The 18332-nt window shown below is 37.5% G+C and overlaps 1 protein-coding gene across 4 annotated transcripts in view; it reads left to right on the top strand.

Moving 5' to 3' along the window:
* Positions 1–18332, top strand: part of LOC149943868 (band 7 protein AGAP004871-like) — an 80394-nt gene that overhangs the window by 32878 nt on the left and 29184 nt on the right. The window contains exons 1-2 of one of the 4 annotated variants that reach the window (XM_090174636.1): positions 515–887; positions 10871–11376. The exons of the other annotated variants lie outside the window; for them this stretch is intronic. Of the exons in view, the coding sequence (XP_090030762.1) occupies positions 11019–11376 (358 nt within the window). The 5' untranslated portion in view covers positions 515–887; positions 10871–11018. Of the gene's footprint in view, positions 1–514; positions 888–10870; positions 11377–18332 lie in introns of those variants that run through there. 4 annotated transcript variants of the gene reach the window in all.

Raw genomic sequence — 18332 nt, 5'->3', positions numbered from 1 at the left:
AGTCAAGGAATTTGAAAATGGTCCCAACACGGCAGGAAAAAGTCAAGGAATTTGAAAATGGTCCCAAAACGGCAGGAAAAAGTCAAGGAATTTGAAAATGGTCCCAAAACGGCAGGAAAAAGTCAAGGAATTTGAAAATGACCCCCAAAAAAATCGGCAAATAAATTTTTGAAAGAAAATATTTTTCAAGATTTTTACCTCAAAACATTCATTTATTCTACAACAATGGTCAGGGAATATTGGGCAATTTGGTCAGGGCAAACCCGTAAATGTCAGGGAATTGAATTCCGTAAATTTGGTACGAACCCCGCGTGATGTCGTTCGCGAAGCATTGACGCGCCTTCTTGTTTCGGTATAACGGTTCGGCTGTTCGATGTGGTAGGTTTCTCGAAACACTTTTAGGGCTTGCGAGACGAGAGCCCTTCTGGCATATATCTTGGCTGCGCGTGTATATTCCATTCTCGATTCCATTCTTTTTTGGTTGTCGAGGAGAAGCTCTCATGTTCGATGAGATGTTCTTCGCTTCCAAAGGCAGAAAGCGGAAAGTTCGGTAGTGATTTTTAAACGGCATTTTCTATCCGTTTCGGGGCAAAGTTATTTGGGCGTTCGGCCGGCCTACCAGTGAACTACGGACTAGCTCTTGACCACGGCTATAGGTTCCGGCCGCTCCGCCAGTTTATAGCATCGTACATCTTCGCGGGCCCGGAGGAGAGAGCTCGCTAGCCCCGATTCTGATGATATGAGGCGGTGCCGCATTGCCGATTTGGAATGCCTTTTCGACCACAACGTGTGCTCTCGCGTTTGCTCGCGCTGAAATACAGCTTACGGATTATTCAATCGCGTTAGAAATTGGAAAAATATATATATAGAAATACACGCGGTCTCAGGTCTGTTATATTCGGTACCCCTGCAGTTCGACTTTTTGCCTCTATTTTTATCAATTATATTCTCAATTTCTTTTCATATTTTATTATTATATATTTTATTTTATTTTATTTTCATTTATTTGCTCGTTTGGAAAATTATTTAATTTTATCGAATTTTGCTTATTTTTTTTAATTACTTTTTGAAACTATATCGGTAGTTTTCCTATACCGGATGTTCCGTAATGAGACCGGATGTAAAGTTTTAGCATGCTTTTTTTTGTTATGAGGGAAGGGTACCTTTAGCGTTGCTTAGTTCCGGTAGAACTCTTTTATTTTTACGTTTACACTCGTAAAACTGATTTTCATTTTTGTTGTAATTAGTGTTTACAGTTTTAAATTAGACGGGTATTTATTTATAATGTGTTAAAGTGAAGTACAAGAAACTCGATTGGAACAAAGCTAGCCTTCGATCATGGCTTTATAACTCGTTAACTAATCAACTAACTACTATTAGAACTATTTTTAGCGTTAGAGGAATACGCGTATGTGGTGAAATAGGTTTTGGGGTGTAAATGTTAGATTAAACATAGTAAAAATAGTAAGGATTGTTAAGCGAACATGATAATTCTAACACACTTTATAATTTGATTAGTATTTTGGGCTTTCTTCGTGAGAATGCTTAGTAGTTTGACGCACATTGGGATAACAAAAATCTGATTTATAAAATGAGACGCAAAATAATCTTTAAGGTATCCAAATAAATTTGACTGAATTTTCAAAAATTTTGCGTCTCATTTTATAGTTGATTTTGCAAAGTCTTATAACTAGATTTCCACTAGTAAGTGTGCTCGCGAGGGAGGACCACTCGTAGTAATAATCTAGCATTAATAGTCCTAAACTAGGCTTCATTCTAAGCTATCCCACCCATTGAATTGGGAATAATACTGCTAGAATTACAATTACGATTTCGGTTGCCCTGGTTACCCGGGACCTGTTCCGATAAGACTGTACGAAATTCATCTTCATAATTAGGCGGTAGTGCCATCTATATTTTGTAAAGTTATATGGCTAAAAATAAATAATTATTAGCTAACTCACCGTAACTTGAGTTAAAAAGGATCGTGTTGACAGAATAAAATTATTTTTAAACAACTTCGAAGGTTTGTTTGTTACGAGAAATCATACATTTCAATTTCGCATCAGATTCGCGAAAAAATTCAATTGCAATATAGTTTCCACCACTAGAGACAGATGCCCCCACGGTAGAACAATAAAGTTGATTAAGTCTCCTTATGGAACGAAATTGGTCCCGCGCCAGCCAGATTTAGTTGTACCTCTATTTATTCCCAACTCAATCCAGAGGGCGAGGTGGGATCATTTTCACTTTTTAATTCATCAGGTACATCTTTAAAAACCTATTTTAGACTTTCAAACAAGTGTACTAATTGAGCGTAATTTGCAACTTTAAAAGGGTAGATTAGGTTGTCTCTGAACTTCATCGATGGCATTACTCCATCGGAAAAGAAATGGGTTTATAAATAGCTACTGCTTGTAACTGTCTATAAATAACTTGGGAACTCACCAATCTCGGAGAAAAATTGAGTCAAACTTTTTTTTTCGGTTAAAGAGAGCTATTACCCGCTAATAGAAACTGGTAAGGATGAATTTGAATGTATTGAAAGACACTCGTAGCTCGTTGAAATCCAGATGGCTTCTGAAGATCTTGTTAAAAGGTCTTAATGGGTCCTTAAACGCCCTTTCTAAGTACCCTATTTTCAGGAGCGTTTAGAAACAAAATTTAACGGTCGTCTACTGTTTTAGAAAGACCTTTATTCCGCTTGATTAAAAGGGTAGAAGTAAATTAAAAATGCGTAGCGGCTTTGTAACGGGCGTGACCAAATCCGTTAATTTTACGCAAATTCGATAAGTCACGATTAACGATTTTTCGAGTAGCGGGCTTTCCGGGAGGGGGGTTATCCGTTAATTGAAAAGATACAAATTAACCCCAATGCTATTTTGGAGAAAATTGAGCTTGTGGTTTTGCGAAATCACGAAGGAAGTCCACTTTAGCTAAAAGTGCGGGAGCTTTTGGTTCGCGTGGCTTGAATGGTTTGCCACCACCAACCCAGCCACCTGGAATAATGGCTTTAAATGTCCTTGTACGTCTTAGGCCTTTCTCGTTTCCTTGGGTATTAGCATAAGTAACGTAATAAGTCATAAGTATGCCATATTGGTATTTCCTTTAATGAACCCTTGTTCACTGGATATCACGTAAATTTCTTTCATGAAACATTGTTGTCACCTAGGAGCAACAAACACAAGGAGAACGCAGCTAGCCTTTAAACACGCTAAGGCAGTGTTGTGTACAAATTTCATTGGATGAGCCTTTTCGCTGAACGTTTTATGGGTGGGGGGGGGGGGATACAATTTCCGGATTTCCCCCTTCCGACGGCAGCAGGCGCTAAAGCGTCTAACCAATGAAAAATGTACACAAGAAAATGCACGATTTTTGACGGGTTGCGTTCTCCTTGAGTGGGCAGTGCTGTGTTTGTTGCTCCTAGTTGTCACTTACAACAGATGATGAATAACTCGTCTCGTGATCACGAGATTTTGTTGCCATGGAAACTTTTTAAATTGTACAAGGATTATAATAATTTTCCATTTATGGTCCCTGTGAAACAAGGTCTCGTAGAATTTTTTTTCTATGGAAATGTTATACAGAGGCATACTTATGAGTGATTATGTTACATATGATATTAGCTTAGTTAATTATTATTAAACCTACAAAACGTAATTGATTTAATTCAAAATTTGTTACCATATGTAACTCGAATTTGAGAGTTCCAATAATTTTTCAACCATGCATGGCAAGTTCCGTTATTTTGCTACAGACCATATCGCAATTTTTTGTAGTTGCAATAATTGCTCACCGTCATTTTATCATTTTAAATTTTACAATGCATTTGGTGGATCTTAAAATTCATTTTGCACGTGAAAATACGCCGCCATGTTAGGGTATAAAAGCGGGTAAATAAGCCTGCTATACCTTACGATGTAAAGGTACTGTCACGCGCAAAAACGTAATTTTGAAATCGGTCAATAGCACTTTTATTTTGACTATGATTTCGTAGAATTATTTAAAATAAATGCATGATACCTTTAATTTAAAGCTGAAGAGTATAACATATATCGTACGAGAAAAGTATCCATTTAGGCCATTAAAATGAAACATGTACAATATAAAAATTACCGCGTAGGGATATTTACCTATTGACAAACCATACTTTACCGACGCAATGGTATTAGAAAATCAGTATATCGTTTTTCCTTCGATAAAAACTTATTCAAGTTAACGTTAATAGTTAGTGTAGGGAGCTGTTGGCTCGTGTGGCTTCAACTTCAAGGGCTTGCCTACACCCTCCTACGCATCGTAACCCGGCCACCGGAATTAATGGCTTTAAAAGTCGCTTGATGACTTAGGCCTAAGGTGGTGCCAAGGGTATTAGCCTAGCTGATTATATATTGCGTAGGTAAATGTTCCAACCGAATAACATTAGCAAGATAGCTAGATGCAGTGGTGGATTAACAACCTTTTGAATGGGCTCTAGTATCTCCTCAGGCCTAGCTCGGGTACCTCTACAGGGTTCGTACACGAGCTGGAAAACCTGGAAAAGTCAGGGGATTTGAAATTTTTTCCAAAAGGTCAGGGAATTCGAAAATGTCAGGGAGAAGTCAAGGAATTTGAAAATGGTCCCAAAAAGTAAGGGAATTTTAAAATGGCCCCAAATAAATCCGGCAAATACATTTTTGAAACAAAATATTTTTCAAGATTTTTACCTCAAACCATTCATTTATTCTACAACAATGGTTAGGGAATATTTGGCAATTTGGCCAGGGGAAACCTGTAAATGGCAGGGAATTTAATTCCGTAAATTTTGTACGAACCCTGCTCTACCTTTCGGCAAATGCTTAAACCTACTCAGCCTGTTTGTTAATCCTCCACTGGGTGGATGAGTATACTTATCTCGTAAGATATATTATATAATTTTGCTTAGAGGTTTTAATGCGAAAATCAACGTTACTATGGCACGCCAAATCGGACAAAATTCTCACCGTGTGGTTACCATACTCAAAACTCACTCTCTAGTCAAATCTCTCACTCTCCCTTGTCACGTCTCTCGCTCTCCCTAGTCGTTTTCCTCGCTCTCTCCCTAGTCGTTTTCCTCGCTCTCTCCCTAGTCGATTTCCTCGCGCTCTCCCTAGTCGTTTTCCTCGCGCTCTCCCTAGTCGATTTCCTCGCGCTCTCCCTAGTCGTTTTCCTCGCTCTCTCCCTAGTCGTTTTCCTCGCGCTCTCCCTAGTCGTTTTCCTCGCTCTCTCCCTAGTCGTTTTCCTCGCTCTCTCCCTAGTCGTTTTCCTCGCGCTCTCCCTAGTCGTTTTCCTCGCGCTCTCCCTAGTCGTTTTCCTCGCGCTCTCCCTAGTCGTTTTCCTAGCTCTCTCCCTAGTCGTTTTCCTCGCGCTCTCCCTAGTCATTTTCAAACTTCGCGGGGTGGGTCGAAATTTTTACCCACCTTTAAATTTAGTCACTCAGTGTTAAAATTTTCTTTGACGTTTGAAACTCCTCATTCAGCAGTTCAAAAGATCAACAATGCTAAAATTTTATTTCAACGAAATTCATTGTTTACGTCTTTTTTCCTATTTCAACTGGAAAAAATATTTTTCGAAATGAAAAAGGGGGGACGGACTTTTGGGATATCCTCTTTTTCAACCTTATGTTTTGACATAAAAAATGTCTCATACAGCATTAGTATTATAATATCTCTTACGATAATAAATATTTTAAATTTCTGGTGTTATGAAAATAATTGACAGTTCAATGATGTTCCCCCATGATCTTCAAAAACTAATTTAAACCCCTTGAAATATGAAAAACGTTTCTACCCGACGTTAGGGGGGAAGGAACCTAGACCGTCCCGAACTCAGACTGGGTTAAGCTCATTTTTGGAAAAGGGGGTGATTAGGCTCGACCTATTCTATGGCATGCCAAACCGGACAAAATTCTATTATTTATTATACAAAATTATAATCTATCGTTCTTAAATGATATAACATTTTCTGGCCCAGTTAAGTGAGAATTTGACCATCTTAAAGACTGTTTTCATTTAATTTTGGGTTGATTATTCCTCTCAATTTTACGCTTATGGATACTATGCTATTCTTGCTGTGAAATAAAATAGGTCAAAATATACGAACCGTTTTCCTCCCTCCCACTCTCTTTTGTTTAACATATTTACACGTTTCGATTTTTGCCTGATAAAAATATGTCTACACAAAGTTTCCCCTACTCGTTTTTAGAATGCAGGTTGCGGACCACTTAAAAAAATATATATTATCCCGTATTTGTGAACGTCCCAAAAAAAGTAAAAAATATAGCCGTTTTTCAAAAAAAAAGGTTAAATGTTGATGTATTTTCTAATTTTACACAAAAACAAATGTGTGAGAAAAATATTTGTGTGTGTGTAAAAAGCCTAACTCGATATCCAGTAAATAATTTAAAAAGTAGCCAAAAGGTACTTGTTCTACTGTATTTTTATGGTTTCCTTTATCAATTTACCAGCTAAACTTATTTAAAATTTAAGTCCAATCATGATTGTTAAAGTATTGGTAATTAAAACATGTTTATTATTCCTCATAACAAACCTAATCCCCTTTAATTTTCGTTTTTCCTACAATTTGAACTCTTTGCATTTGTTTCTCTTGGCACTTTCCCACGCTCGATCTACGCGTCACCTTTAAACTGTACTCTACAGAATCGTCATATCTATAATAGAAATAAATGTTACCTGTTAGCATAAGATTATAAGTTATCTCTTATAAGTGTGCCAATTAGTTTAAATCCTTAATGAGAGCTTGTCTCAAAGCAGACGACACTGTGACGTCATATCAGTGCTCCTAGTCACGAGATCCTATTGTGGCCAACAGCAATCTAGGCGTAGATTATTAATTGTAGATTCGTGATTAGATTAGTCCGTACTTCGATGTGGTCGCTCCGAGGGTCGGTCTGTGACAAGCTCTCATTAGATAAAATGTCATACTTATCAAATGTAAGTTATGAACTTATGCTGTAATGCTGTTACTAAAAACAGTGATATACTGTAACAGGTAAGGTGGATATGGGAGTTGAGGAAAATATACAAATTAGTACGTTTTCGTCGTTTTATAAACAATGCCGACGACAAAGTTATTTAGGTGCGTTGAGCCCCTGAAATGGAATTCATCTTATTTTACACTGAAAACTACAACCCCCTGATTTTTAGTGGTTTCATTTCAGACAGAAAATAGAACCCCAGGAATTTTAATTCTGAGTTTGAAACCCCTGTATCATAATTGTGTTATTGCACTTTGAAAACTATTCAAAACTCCTGAACTATACTCTGAAAAACCACACAACCGTAACAAATTGTGCCACTAAATGCGGGATTAAAGGGAATATATATATACCTCAGTTGTTTGGGATGGAACACGAACGATTTATTTTTCGTACGATTCACACCTTTGGTGCTACTTATATAGTGGTTTTTTGTGCAGTACCGTAGCTAGGTTTATGAGCTTCCTACTTTGACCGCTACGTGGCTCTATTTAAACTGAAAAGGCTAATTTCACGTTCTGAATGTAATTGAGGCTGTTCAAAATAAAGGCGTTCTCCAAATAAATATCTTTTGTACTGCTTTTGTGCCGTGTCATTTAGAGACCCAAATTGATCTGTGGTTCTACGTTTAGATTTTTATGGGCAAATACTTCTCTTCAAACCAACATAATTTGTTTTTATTATTTTTCTGAAAATACGCGTTATTTTATGAAATAAAGCAGAAATTTTTCATGACTTTATTTTTAAAAGATCTGATCGTAGGTTATCACAAACTGCCCATAAACGTTTTTTAAAAGTTGACGCACAGACCAATTTTTATCTCTGAATACCCAAAAACCGTAATTTTAATTTTTGAAATTCTATAGCACAAAAGCAGTAACGCCATTTTATTTACCAGCGTCAACAGGTATTTCCATAAAATAACGTTTCCTTCTAGTTTACTGTTATTTCCCCCACTTCTACAATGCTTCCCCAGCTTATGGGACGCCATTTAGGTCAAAATTTAAAAATATCGCAAAAAAATTTGGCGTGTGTGAAAGAGTATTTCTGTGGGTGAAAGAGTACTTCTGTGTGTGAAAAACTATTTATGTGTGTGAAAAACTATTTATGTGTGTGAAAAACTATTTATGTGTGTGAAAAACTATTTATGTGTGTGAAAAACTATTTATGTGTGTAAAAGAGTATTTTTGTGCGTGAAAGAGTACTTCTGTGTGTGAAAAAATATTTCTGTGTGTAAAAGAGTATTTTTGTGCGTGAAAGAGTACTTCTGTGTGTGAAAAAATATTTCTGTGTGTAAAAGAGTATTTTTGTGCGTGAAAGAGTATTCCCATTTCGGTGCGTGAAAAACTATTTATGTGTGTGAAAAACTATTTATGTGTGTAAAAGAGTATTTTTGTGCGTGAAAGAGTATTTCGGTGCGTGAAAGAGTATTTTGGTGCGTGAAAAAGTATTTCTGTGTGTGAGGAAAGTATTTCTGTGCGAGAAAGAGTACTTCTGTGTGTAAAAGAGTATTTTTGTGTGAGAAAAGTATTTCTGTGTGTGAAAAAAAAGTATTTGTGTTATAAAATTATTTTGCGGAAAAAATAAACATAGATGGCACCCTCTGCACAATAGTAAAAGAAATCATGTACGACCTACGCTATAAAGTTCATTTTCAAGGCTCATAAAACACCGCTATGGAAAAGCGAATCGCCCGCTAAAATTTTTAGCTCGATAGTTTAAAAAGTCGCCGCAAGTCTTATTACAATCAAGTTCTCATTTCACTATACCTTTATACATTTCGTGATTGGCGTTTCTCCTATCACCGATTTCTTTACCTTGTAGGTCCATCTTGAAGCTTAAAACTAAGTCCCTTTATAGCATGTACCATCCGCAACTCTCTTTACTACCATGAAGGGAGTGCCATCTTTGTTTATGTTTTACCAAAACATTTTTACTAATCTTTCTTACCCACACAAAAATACTTTTTCATACACAAAAAATACTTTGTCACACAAAAATACTTTTTCACACACAAAAAATACTTTTTCACACAGAAATACTTTTTTCAAACAGCGAAATATTTTTTTCACACACAGATATATTTTTACACACATTTTTTCACACAAATATATTTTTACTCACACAAATATATTTTTTCGCACGCAAATATATTTTTTCACACAGAAATATTTTTCACACAGAAATATTTTTCACACAAGAAATATTTTTTCTCACACATTTGTTTTTGTGTAAAATTAGAAAATACATCAACATTTTACCTTTTTTTGAAAAACGGCTATATTTTTTACCTTTTTTGGGACGTTCACAAATACCGGATAATATATATTTTTTTAAGTGGTCCGCAACCTGCATCAGTGGCGTAGCTGAGAACTCGGAGGCCCCCCCGCAAAAATCTCTATGAGGCCCCCCTTTTTAATTTTTTTATTGTTAGCGGGGCCCCCCCCGAAGCTCGAGGCCCCTATCCCTATTGAAGCTCGAGGCCCCCCCGCACCGCGGGCCCTGCGGACCATCAGCTACGCCACTGACCTGCATTCTAAAAACGAGTAGGGGAAACTTTGTGTAGACATATTTTTATCAGGCAAAAATCGAAACGTGTAAATATGTTAAACAAAAGAGGGTGGGAGGGAAGAAAACGGTTCGTATATTTTGACCTATTTTATTTCACAGCAAGAATAGCATAGTATCCATAAGCGTAAAATTGAGAGGAATAATCAACCCAAAATTAAATGAAAACAGTCTTTAAGATGGTCAAGTTTTCACTTAACTGGGCCAGAAAATATTATATCATTTAAGAACGATAGATTATAATTTTGTATAATAAATAATAGAATTTTGTCCGGTTTGGCATGCCATAGAATAGGTCGAGCCTAATCACCCCCTTTTCCAAAAATGAGCTTAACCCAGTCTGAGTTCGGGACGGTCTAGGTTCCTTCCCCCCTAACGTCGGGTAGAAACGTTTTTCATCAAGGGGTTTAAATTAGTTTTTGCAGATCATGGGGGAACATCATTGAACTGTCAATTATTTTCATAACACCAGAAATTTAAAATATTTATTATCGTAAGAGATATTATAATACTAATGCTGTATGAGACATTTTTTATGTCAAAACATAAGGTTGAAAAAGAGGATATCCCAAAAGTCCGTCCCCCCTTTTTCATTTCGAAAAATATTTTTACCAGTTGAAATAGGAAAAAAGACGTAAACAATGAATTTCGTTGAAATAAAATTTTAGCATTGTTGATCTTTTGAACTGCTGAATGAGGAGTTTCAAACGTCAAAGAAAATTTTAACACTGAGTGACTAAATTTAACGACTAGGGAGAGAGCTAGGAAAACGACTAGGGAGAGCGCGAGGAAAACGACTAGGGAGAGCGCGAGGAAAACGACTAGGGAGAGCGCGAGGAAAACGACTAGGGAGAGCGCGAGGAAAACGACTAGGGAGAGCGCGAGGAAATCGACTAGGGAGAGAGCTAGGAAAACGACTAGGGAGAGCGCGAGGAAAACGACTAGGGAGAGCGCGAGGAAAACGACTAGGGAGAGCGCGAGGAAAACGACTAGGGAGAGAGCTAGGAAAACGACTAGGGAGAGCGCGAGGAAAACGACTAGGGAGAGCGCGAGGAAATCGACTAGGGAGAGCGCGAGGAAAACGACTAGGGAGAGCGCGAGGAAAACGACTAGGGAGAGCGCGAGGAAAACGACTAGGGAGAGCGCGAGGAAATCGACTAGGGAGAGCGAGAGACGTGACAAGGGAGAGTGAGAGATTTGACTAGAGAGTGAGTTTTGAGTATGGTAACCACACGGTGAGAATTTTGTCCGATTTGGCGTGCCATACGTTACCATATTTGTATCATTAAGATAAGGGAATAGTAGGCATTCAACCTTCGTACGAAGTATATATTGGGGTCAAGGCGAAACCGCGTACCCAGAATTAAACATTACGTTCGCGGCGACAGTCAAGATCTCCAAGTGCAGTGTCCAGTACACGCAACTAATCGTCAGACTGATGAGCGAGCCTCAAAGTCCGACCGAGCCGCCGCCGGCCCGGGTCGGGGAACTGGGCTACATCACCGACCCTTTGCCGCCTCCGACCCCGCTCGGAATCTTGCCTCCTTCGCCGTTGTTGTCGATGGACCGCTTGCCCCAGATGGACGCTGCTCGCGACAACAATCGCGTCCGGACATTCGTGCCTCGTTACGCCAATCTGCCTCCTTTGCGCCTGTCCAGTACGGCCTGTCCGGGCATGTCCGACCCATCAGGAGCCTCGTGCCACCCCGCCTCGCAGGGGCTGGTGCCCCGCTCACCCGGATACGGCACCCCCACGAACATTCATTCCTTGTTTCATTATCAATGCGACGGAGAGTGTAAGTATTTACGTGACTACTTGCTTTGCGTTTTGTCTCGTTTTCAACCTTCCTCAGATTAATAATTTCGTATCAATGGAATACACGCCTTGGCAGGTACAACGCGGTTTTACGATGGACGCGAATTTTCCCGCCAAAACGCGGAAGCGTACACCGTATCTCGGTTCAATATTTACGGCGTGTATTACTCCGCCTAACGATTAAAAGTATAAAGCTGACTTAGGATATTTACTTCATATTTTTAAATCAATTGCTTTAAAAATTATCTATGCAATGTATTTCGTAGCGCACTGTTTTTTCTACCAAATATAATTTTTGAAAAATCAATGGGAGCTTGCGATAATTACTTATTATATATTTTATATTTTTACATCAATGTTTTAAACATTATCTATACACGTATAATGTATTTCATAGCGCACTATTTATTCTACCAAATAGAATTCTTGTGAATAACATTAGTAGTATAAGGATAATAGACAGGCTAAGCCACTTAGCCACCATCTTGAACACGTGATAGGGCGAACTCCTAGCTGAGATTAGAATGAATGCAATAGACGCTTCAATAAAAAATCTTCAAGCCAAAAAGTAATATTTCCGATAGCCAGGACCTGAGAGTCTCTGTTTATATAGTGCTTGTTGAAATAATGGAATATTCTCCCGTAAATAGAACGTCGAGTTTTTGCTAAGCCTTAATGTGTCAAAAAAGTTATCTGGTTCGCATATCGTTCAAGTAAGAAGTCCATTATTTCAACAAGCACTATATAAACAGTAACTTGCAGGTCCTGGCTTTTGGAAATATTATTTCTTGGCGATTTCTTCGAGAAGATGTTTTATTGAAGCGTCTATTAAGCTACTTCTATACTTCTACAAGTTTCACGTATTCGAGGGATGGCTTAACTTGTCTATTGATACTTCTGTGTAAAGTGTTATTTAAGGGACCTATTCACACGAGCCAACATTTTTGCAAAACATTGTTGGTCAACTGGAGTTGTGAATTTAGAAAATACTCCCAAAATGTGTTGGTCACACGAAAGTTTTTGTTGGACTAGTTTTGACCGAGGCTTAATTTCAAATATTTAAATCTGACCATTTTGGTATTCATCCTTAAATCTAAATGCTAATATTAATGTTAAATACCTTTATTAATATAAATTGACTTAGTTTTTAGAAGTAATATTCTTCGCCTGTTAACGCCTGAAATGTCGACAACTTTTGTGGAACGTGTGAAAACTGTGAACGAAAACGCAACGACGTGTTTTGCGAACCAAAGTCGAAAACTACGATGGCCAACTAAGTTGGGCCAAAATATTTCAAATCCCCATTTCACACTTCGGCAAATCTGCAATCCGGTATATTATGATAGGAGATTTATCCAGTGAGTTGTTTAGTAGAAACTTCCTTAAACGAATCGCCGCATAAAGTCCAAGGAGGAATCACGGCCACTAAGCTCGGAGGAAAGACCTTGGTAAAAGGCGCACGCGTCGGAATTTTGCATAATGCGATAGTGCCAAGAGGCTTCTAGGCACTTTTCACCCTAAAAGTCAATCAATAACGGCTCACAACGGCAAAAACTTTAATCCAACATTGAACGTTATCAAGCGGCGGATTTTGGAAACTGGTTAATGGATTTGGGGAAAAGGACAGGGTTTCCATGCACTTATAGGTCTTTACATCAAAAGTTGCTTGGCCAAACTGTTCTTCGATGACTGTAAAACATGGTTGCCGTAATGTTTTTGCTGTAAAATAAATAAATTAAAACAAAAAATGCATGGAATTTGAAACCCTGTTAAAGAATCTTCTACTTCGGAAGTAGACGATATTTTAACAGAGTTTCCAAAATCCGCCGCTTGGAGGAAATAGGAATAACGTTCAATGGTGGATTAAAGTTTTAGTAGTAGTACTTCCACAATTCTATTCATCAGCTTCCAAAACCCGCCACTTGGAGGAAATAGGAGTAACGTCCATTGGACAAAATGTTTACACAGGGTGCCAGTGGCGTAGCCAGAAATTCGTCAAGGGGGGGGGGGTCGAAGTATTTCAATGTTAAGAGGGGGTCGAGAAGGGGTAGAAATTTAGTACAGTCAAAGGTAGGTCCAAGGGGGGAGGTCTGGACCCGGACACCCCCCTTGTCTACGCCACTGCAGGGTGTATCTAAAACTTTTATGTAAAATAAATAAAACCAGGATTTTTAACTGTTTATTCTGCTAATTTGGTAGGTTTGGGAAAAATATTCAATTTCATACAGTGTTTGAGATACGTACAAACAGTTCCAAAAAAAAACAGCGCCTAGATGGCGATAGCGTTTTCATAATTGTAGGGGTTTCCTCTTCGTTTTCGTAACTCGTAACCAAGAGTTGCTAGAGACGATAATATGACTCGAAACATTTGGGAATATAAATACTTCCGTATGCTTTCATCCACCTAGGCAAACCGTAGAAAATATAAAAGAGGAATAGCAACTTAGTCGATTCAGCGGCTGCCGCTCTGGGTAGCTTTAGGACTATTAACTTCCAGTAACGTTATGACTTAAGCCTCGGCTATTGAAATGTATATTAAATATATTATACAAAATCATTTCAATTTTGAGGGTGGAGCCACGTAACGGAAGGGGAGGAGTTACCTAAAAATCCACCCGAATTTTCCAAACGATGATGTGGACCTTTAAAAGGAAATACCTTGGGAAAATCCTTAACTTTAGCACCTCGATATACATTTTAAAGAATATAAACCTTTTATACATAAACGAAACATTATACTACATATTCTACCAGCTAGGAGCAACAAACACCGCACCCCACACAAGCACCGCACCCACACAAGCAGCGGCGGCGCTAAGACTTTATTCAGGGTAGGCTATAGAAGGTTTTGGGGGTCCCACATAAATAGCTCAGGGGCGAGCGATTCTACACTAATTGAAATTGTCTTTTTATTTTCGTTAAAATTTTAACGATAAGAGTAGAATCACACCCCAGATGAAATTAATTCAAACATAGATTCAAAAAAACTTTATTTTAAAAGTTATTATAATTAGGCTAGAAAAGTTTAGAAAATATATAGGCGCTATTTATTTTACAGCTTAAATTGAAGCCTGCGATTGAGGGGGCCAGATAATATTTATAATTTTAAAGTATCCTGAGAATCATTTTTGGGCCCCCTTTTCATGAATTAGGGGCCCCCTATTATAGGCTTCATAGGCTACAAAAAATTTGACATAGGCTATAGCCTACTTAGCCTGAGTGTAGCGCCGCCACTGCACACAAGAAGAACGCAACCCGTCAAAATTCGTGCATTTTCTTGCGTACAGTTTTCATTGGTTAGACGCATTAGCGCCTGCTGCCGTCGGAAGGGGAAAATTCGGAAATTGTCTTCCCACTTTCCGTAAAACATTCAGCGTAAAGGCTCGTCCAATGAAATTTGTACACAACACTGCGTTATCATTGTGTTTGTTGCTCCTAGCTACCAGGCTATGCTCATAAATACCAGCGAAAGTGCGTTTTTGCCTTTAACATGAAGGTCTTCAGAATTTGTACCTACAGAAACAAAACGAAGGTTTATAATAGTCTATTTTATGTTTTGATTTAATATTTGGTATTATTTCGCCGAAGTGGGGCATTTGCCCATTTTAGTGATTTTGGCAATTTTCGAATTTAAATTTACCCTACATAATTTTTTTACATCAAGACCGACTTAGTTGAAAATTATATTTTTAAGTAGTACTGATCATTTCTGAACTACGGTTTCGGAAGTTTGAAGTGAGATTTCTGGCCAATTCGCGGGACCGCACAGCCATTTGAATTTCGTGCCGATCTATACAGGCGCCATCTAAAAATTAATATAAATTAACGTGTTCTCGTTTCGCTACTTTATTTCCAAAACCAGGTAACTCGAAAAATTCGCTTTGTCTAAAAATTAATTTAAATTAATGTGTTCGCGTTTCGCTACTTTATTTACAAAACCAGGTAACTCGAAAAATTCGGTTTGTCTAAAAATTAATTAAATTAAAGTGTTCTCGTTTCGCTACTTTATTTCCAAAACCAGGTAACTCGAAAAATTCGGTTTGTCTAAAAATTAATATAAATTAACGTGTTCACGTTTCCGCTACCTTATTTACAAAACCAGGCAACTCGAAAAATTCGGTTTGTATAAAAATTAATATAAATTAACGTGTTCACGTTTCCGCTACCTTATTTACAAAACCAGGTAACTCGAAAAATTCGGTTTGTCTAAAAATTAATTTAAATTATCGCGTTGTACAACAAAGGAAAAAAGGCTAAGTCATGTTACTCATGTATGACTTTTAAGCCTCAGCGCTGACAGAAAAAGAATTGGACGTACTACAGTTATATAAATAAAAATAGATTAGATTAGGAGAGCAAATTTATAAGTTGGATTTTATATTAAAGCTTTGCAACAATAAAAATTATCTCGCAATTTTTTTAAATCTATTCAGATTATTTGGTAAATCCGATATATTAAGATAATTAAATAGATTAATACCTCGATGAAAAATTGAGTTTAATTTGAGATTTGTCCGAGAAGGGTTAATTATTAGAGACCTTAAACCATATGATAAGGGGAATTTATATTTAAATACAATTAAAATAGGATTAGCTAGAGATCTGTATATCAATTTTAACATGGATAACACATAGATCTCTTCAATCTATAACTATAATTCTCAATAAATTAAGACTAGCGAAGATAAGGCCCTTGTTATTTGATTCTTCGAAAAAACGACTTTATTGGTGGTGCCATCTATTAATGGCGAAGGAACCTAAAATTCAAAATAGCGAAACAATAACGTCGTCAGAGAACCATTTATAATTATTATAATTAAACAAATTATACTCTATTTAGTGGACTTTAACCTAAATTATATATCCCATATGAGATATATTGTTTAAAATTACTATAATTTAAGTTAATGACCAATTTACAAACGAGCCAATCAACGTGAGGGGTACTTTTATCTCCCACCTATTGGGTCAAAATGTAGCGTAAGCGTCTTGTTTTGATTTCGACGCTAGCGACATCTGTTGAAAAAGGAGCTACTTCACGTAGAGCCAACACTCGCTTTAAGAAGATATAAAATAATACATTCTAGTATCGTGAGATCTTGATTAAAACTAGATTTGTTATTCCTTCGCTATATTTTCTATGGATAGCCCGGGAAGAATCAATGGTCATTCTGGTCAGCAACTCAGCATGGACGTTGGTTTGTTTTGGTTCGTTGACCGGTGCCGACCCTCTCTGACCTTCCGACCGTAAATAAGGAAATGCAACGATTATAGTTTCGCGTGATGCGTGCGTGCGCGCTCAATTTCCTCCCACACTAATGTCTGCAAAATTGTGTCAACTTTCTCTCGAAAATCAATACAGCGCGCCTGGTTGCGCTTCTTAAGGTATTATATTAATAATAAGAGCGAATACGGAGCCGCCACTGTAGCCTCTGTTTTTATTTTTGGTAACATACAGGGTGTTTCAAAAGGTTATGCAAAAAGTTGAAGGAGTTGTAGGGGGTGAGTTGAGAAGTCTGCCTGTTTTTCCCCATTTTCCTACGATGAGTTAAAAGAGCGCCAGAGAGCTAAAGGTTTAGTGATATTGCCCAAATTGACTGGTTAAGCTACTCCAGAGTCCATCGAACACGTGAGCGTGGAACTTGACGGAGGTGCAGGCTGTGCGCAATAAAGCTACGTCTACACTCCTGCAAGTTTTGAACCTGTTTTCGTGGGTGTGTTTTAATCAGTATCAAAATAAATTATTTTGTTTTGTAAGTTTAAGATTTCCCGACATTTTGTTGCCAATTATTTAATTTTTCGATTTTAATAGCCCCCTGTAAGTAGGCTGCAACAAGCGCAAAACCAAGCAGCAGGGAAACGCGAACATTAAGGTTTGGGTTCGTGTGATAGGTGAAAAAGGACTTTGTAAACCAATCGAGGTAACCAGCGTAAAAAGGTAACTTAAACAGTATTTAAAATCCCTGCTGTTTGGTTTCGCGTTTGTTGCAGCCTACTTCAAGGGGCTAGTAGGCCACACTTTGAAGCTATCTGGCGCTCTTTTAACTCATCGTCGGAAAATGGGGAAAAACATGCATACTTCTCAACTCACCCCCTACAACTCCTTCAAATTTTTGCATAACCCATCGTAACACCCTGTATAATATTCAAGAATGCAAGAAAACGGCGTAGCGTGCTAACTGGATTCCCACGCGAACTTTATTATTATTTTTCTAGCTATTTTTGTGGTAGTTTTATCTGGGAATTTTGAGCCCGAATGGAACTTTCGTTTTTATTAAATGTTTATTTAATATCGAGAGCGTTTATAACCTTCCATTAAAACGTGTTTATAAAGTACTATATATTTATTGTATACTTAAATAAATGTTTATCCGAATTAAATATTAACAAAAGCAAGACTTACAGAAAATCTATTACCTTTTGCATATTTGTTTTTATAATTTTAACAAATTATTTTAATTAATATAATACTAAATGTTCTAATAAAATTTATACGGTATATCAGAGGTATATTGGAAGCTGTCCATCGCCCTGTATTTATAATTTTAACAAATTATTTTGTTTACAATCCTGCTGAATATTCTAATACGATTTATACGCTATACCAGAGGTAGATAATACCAAGCCACGGTATAAGTGTCCATCGCCATGTACTACCATAAGTCTATAATATTGTTATATATACTTTACTGAGAGCTAGTAACGGAGTGGCGTCGTCACAATAAGAAAATCTAACCCTAGCGAGGCGATGTCAAGGCTACGTGTGACGTGTTAGCAAGCGGACGCAAAACTGTGACGAAGCCCGTTATGCAGTCTGTCTTCTGAAAAGCGCTCAGTAAAACTTTTGCATGTGCAGAATAGGAAGTGTCACACTTTTATAACAATATTATACACTTATGGTACTACTGATGTTATTATAACAATTACCTTGGCAGC

This window comes from Leiobunum rupestre, chromosome 5, assembly GCF_980474605.1.
Source record: "Leiobunum rupestre chromosome 5, qqLeiRupe1.1.hap1, whole genome shotgun sequence".
Classification (NCBI taxonomy): domain Eukaryota; kingdom Metazoa; phylum Arthropoda; class Arachnida; order Opiliones; family Sclerosomatidae; genus Leiobunum; species Leiobunum rupestre.
The sequence above is the reverse complement of the archived record's forward strand: the minus strand, read 5'-3'. Positions and strand labels throughout refer to the sequence as shown.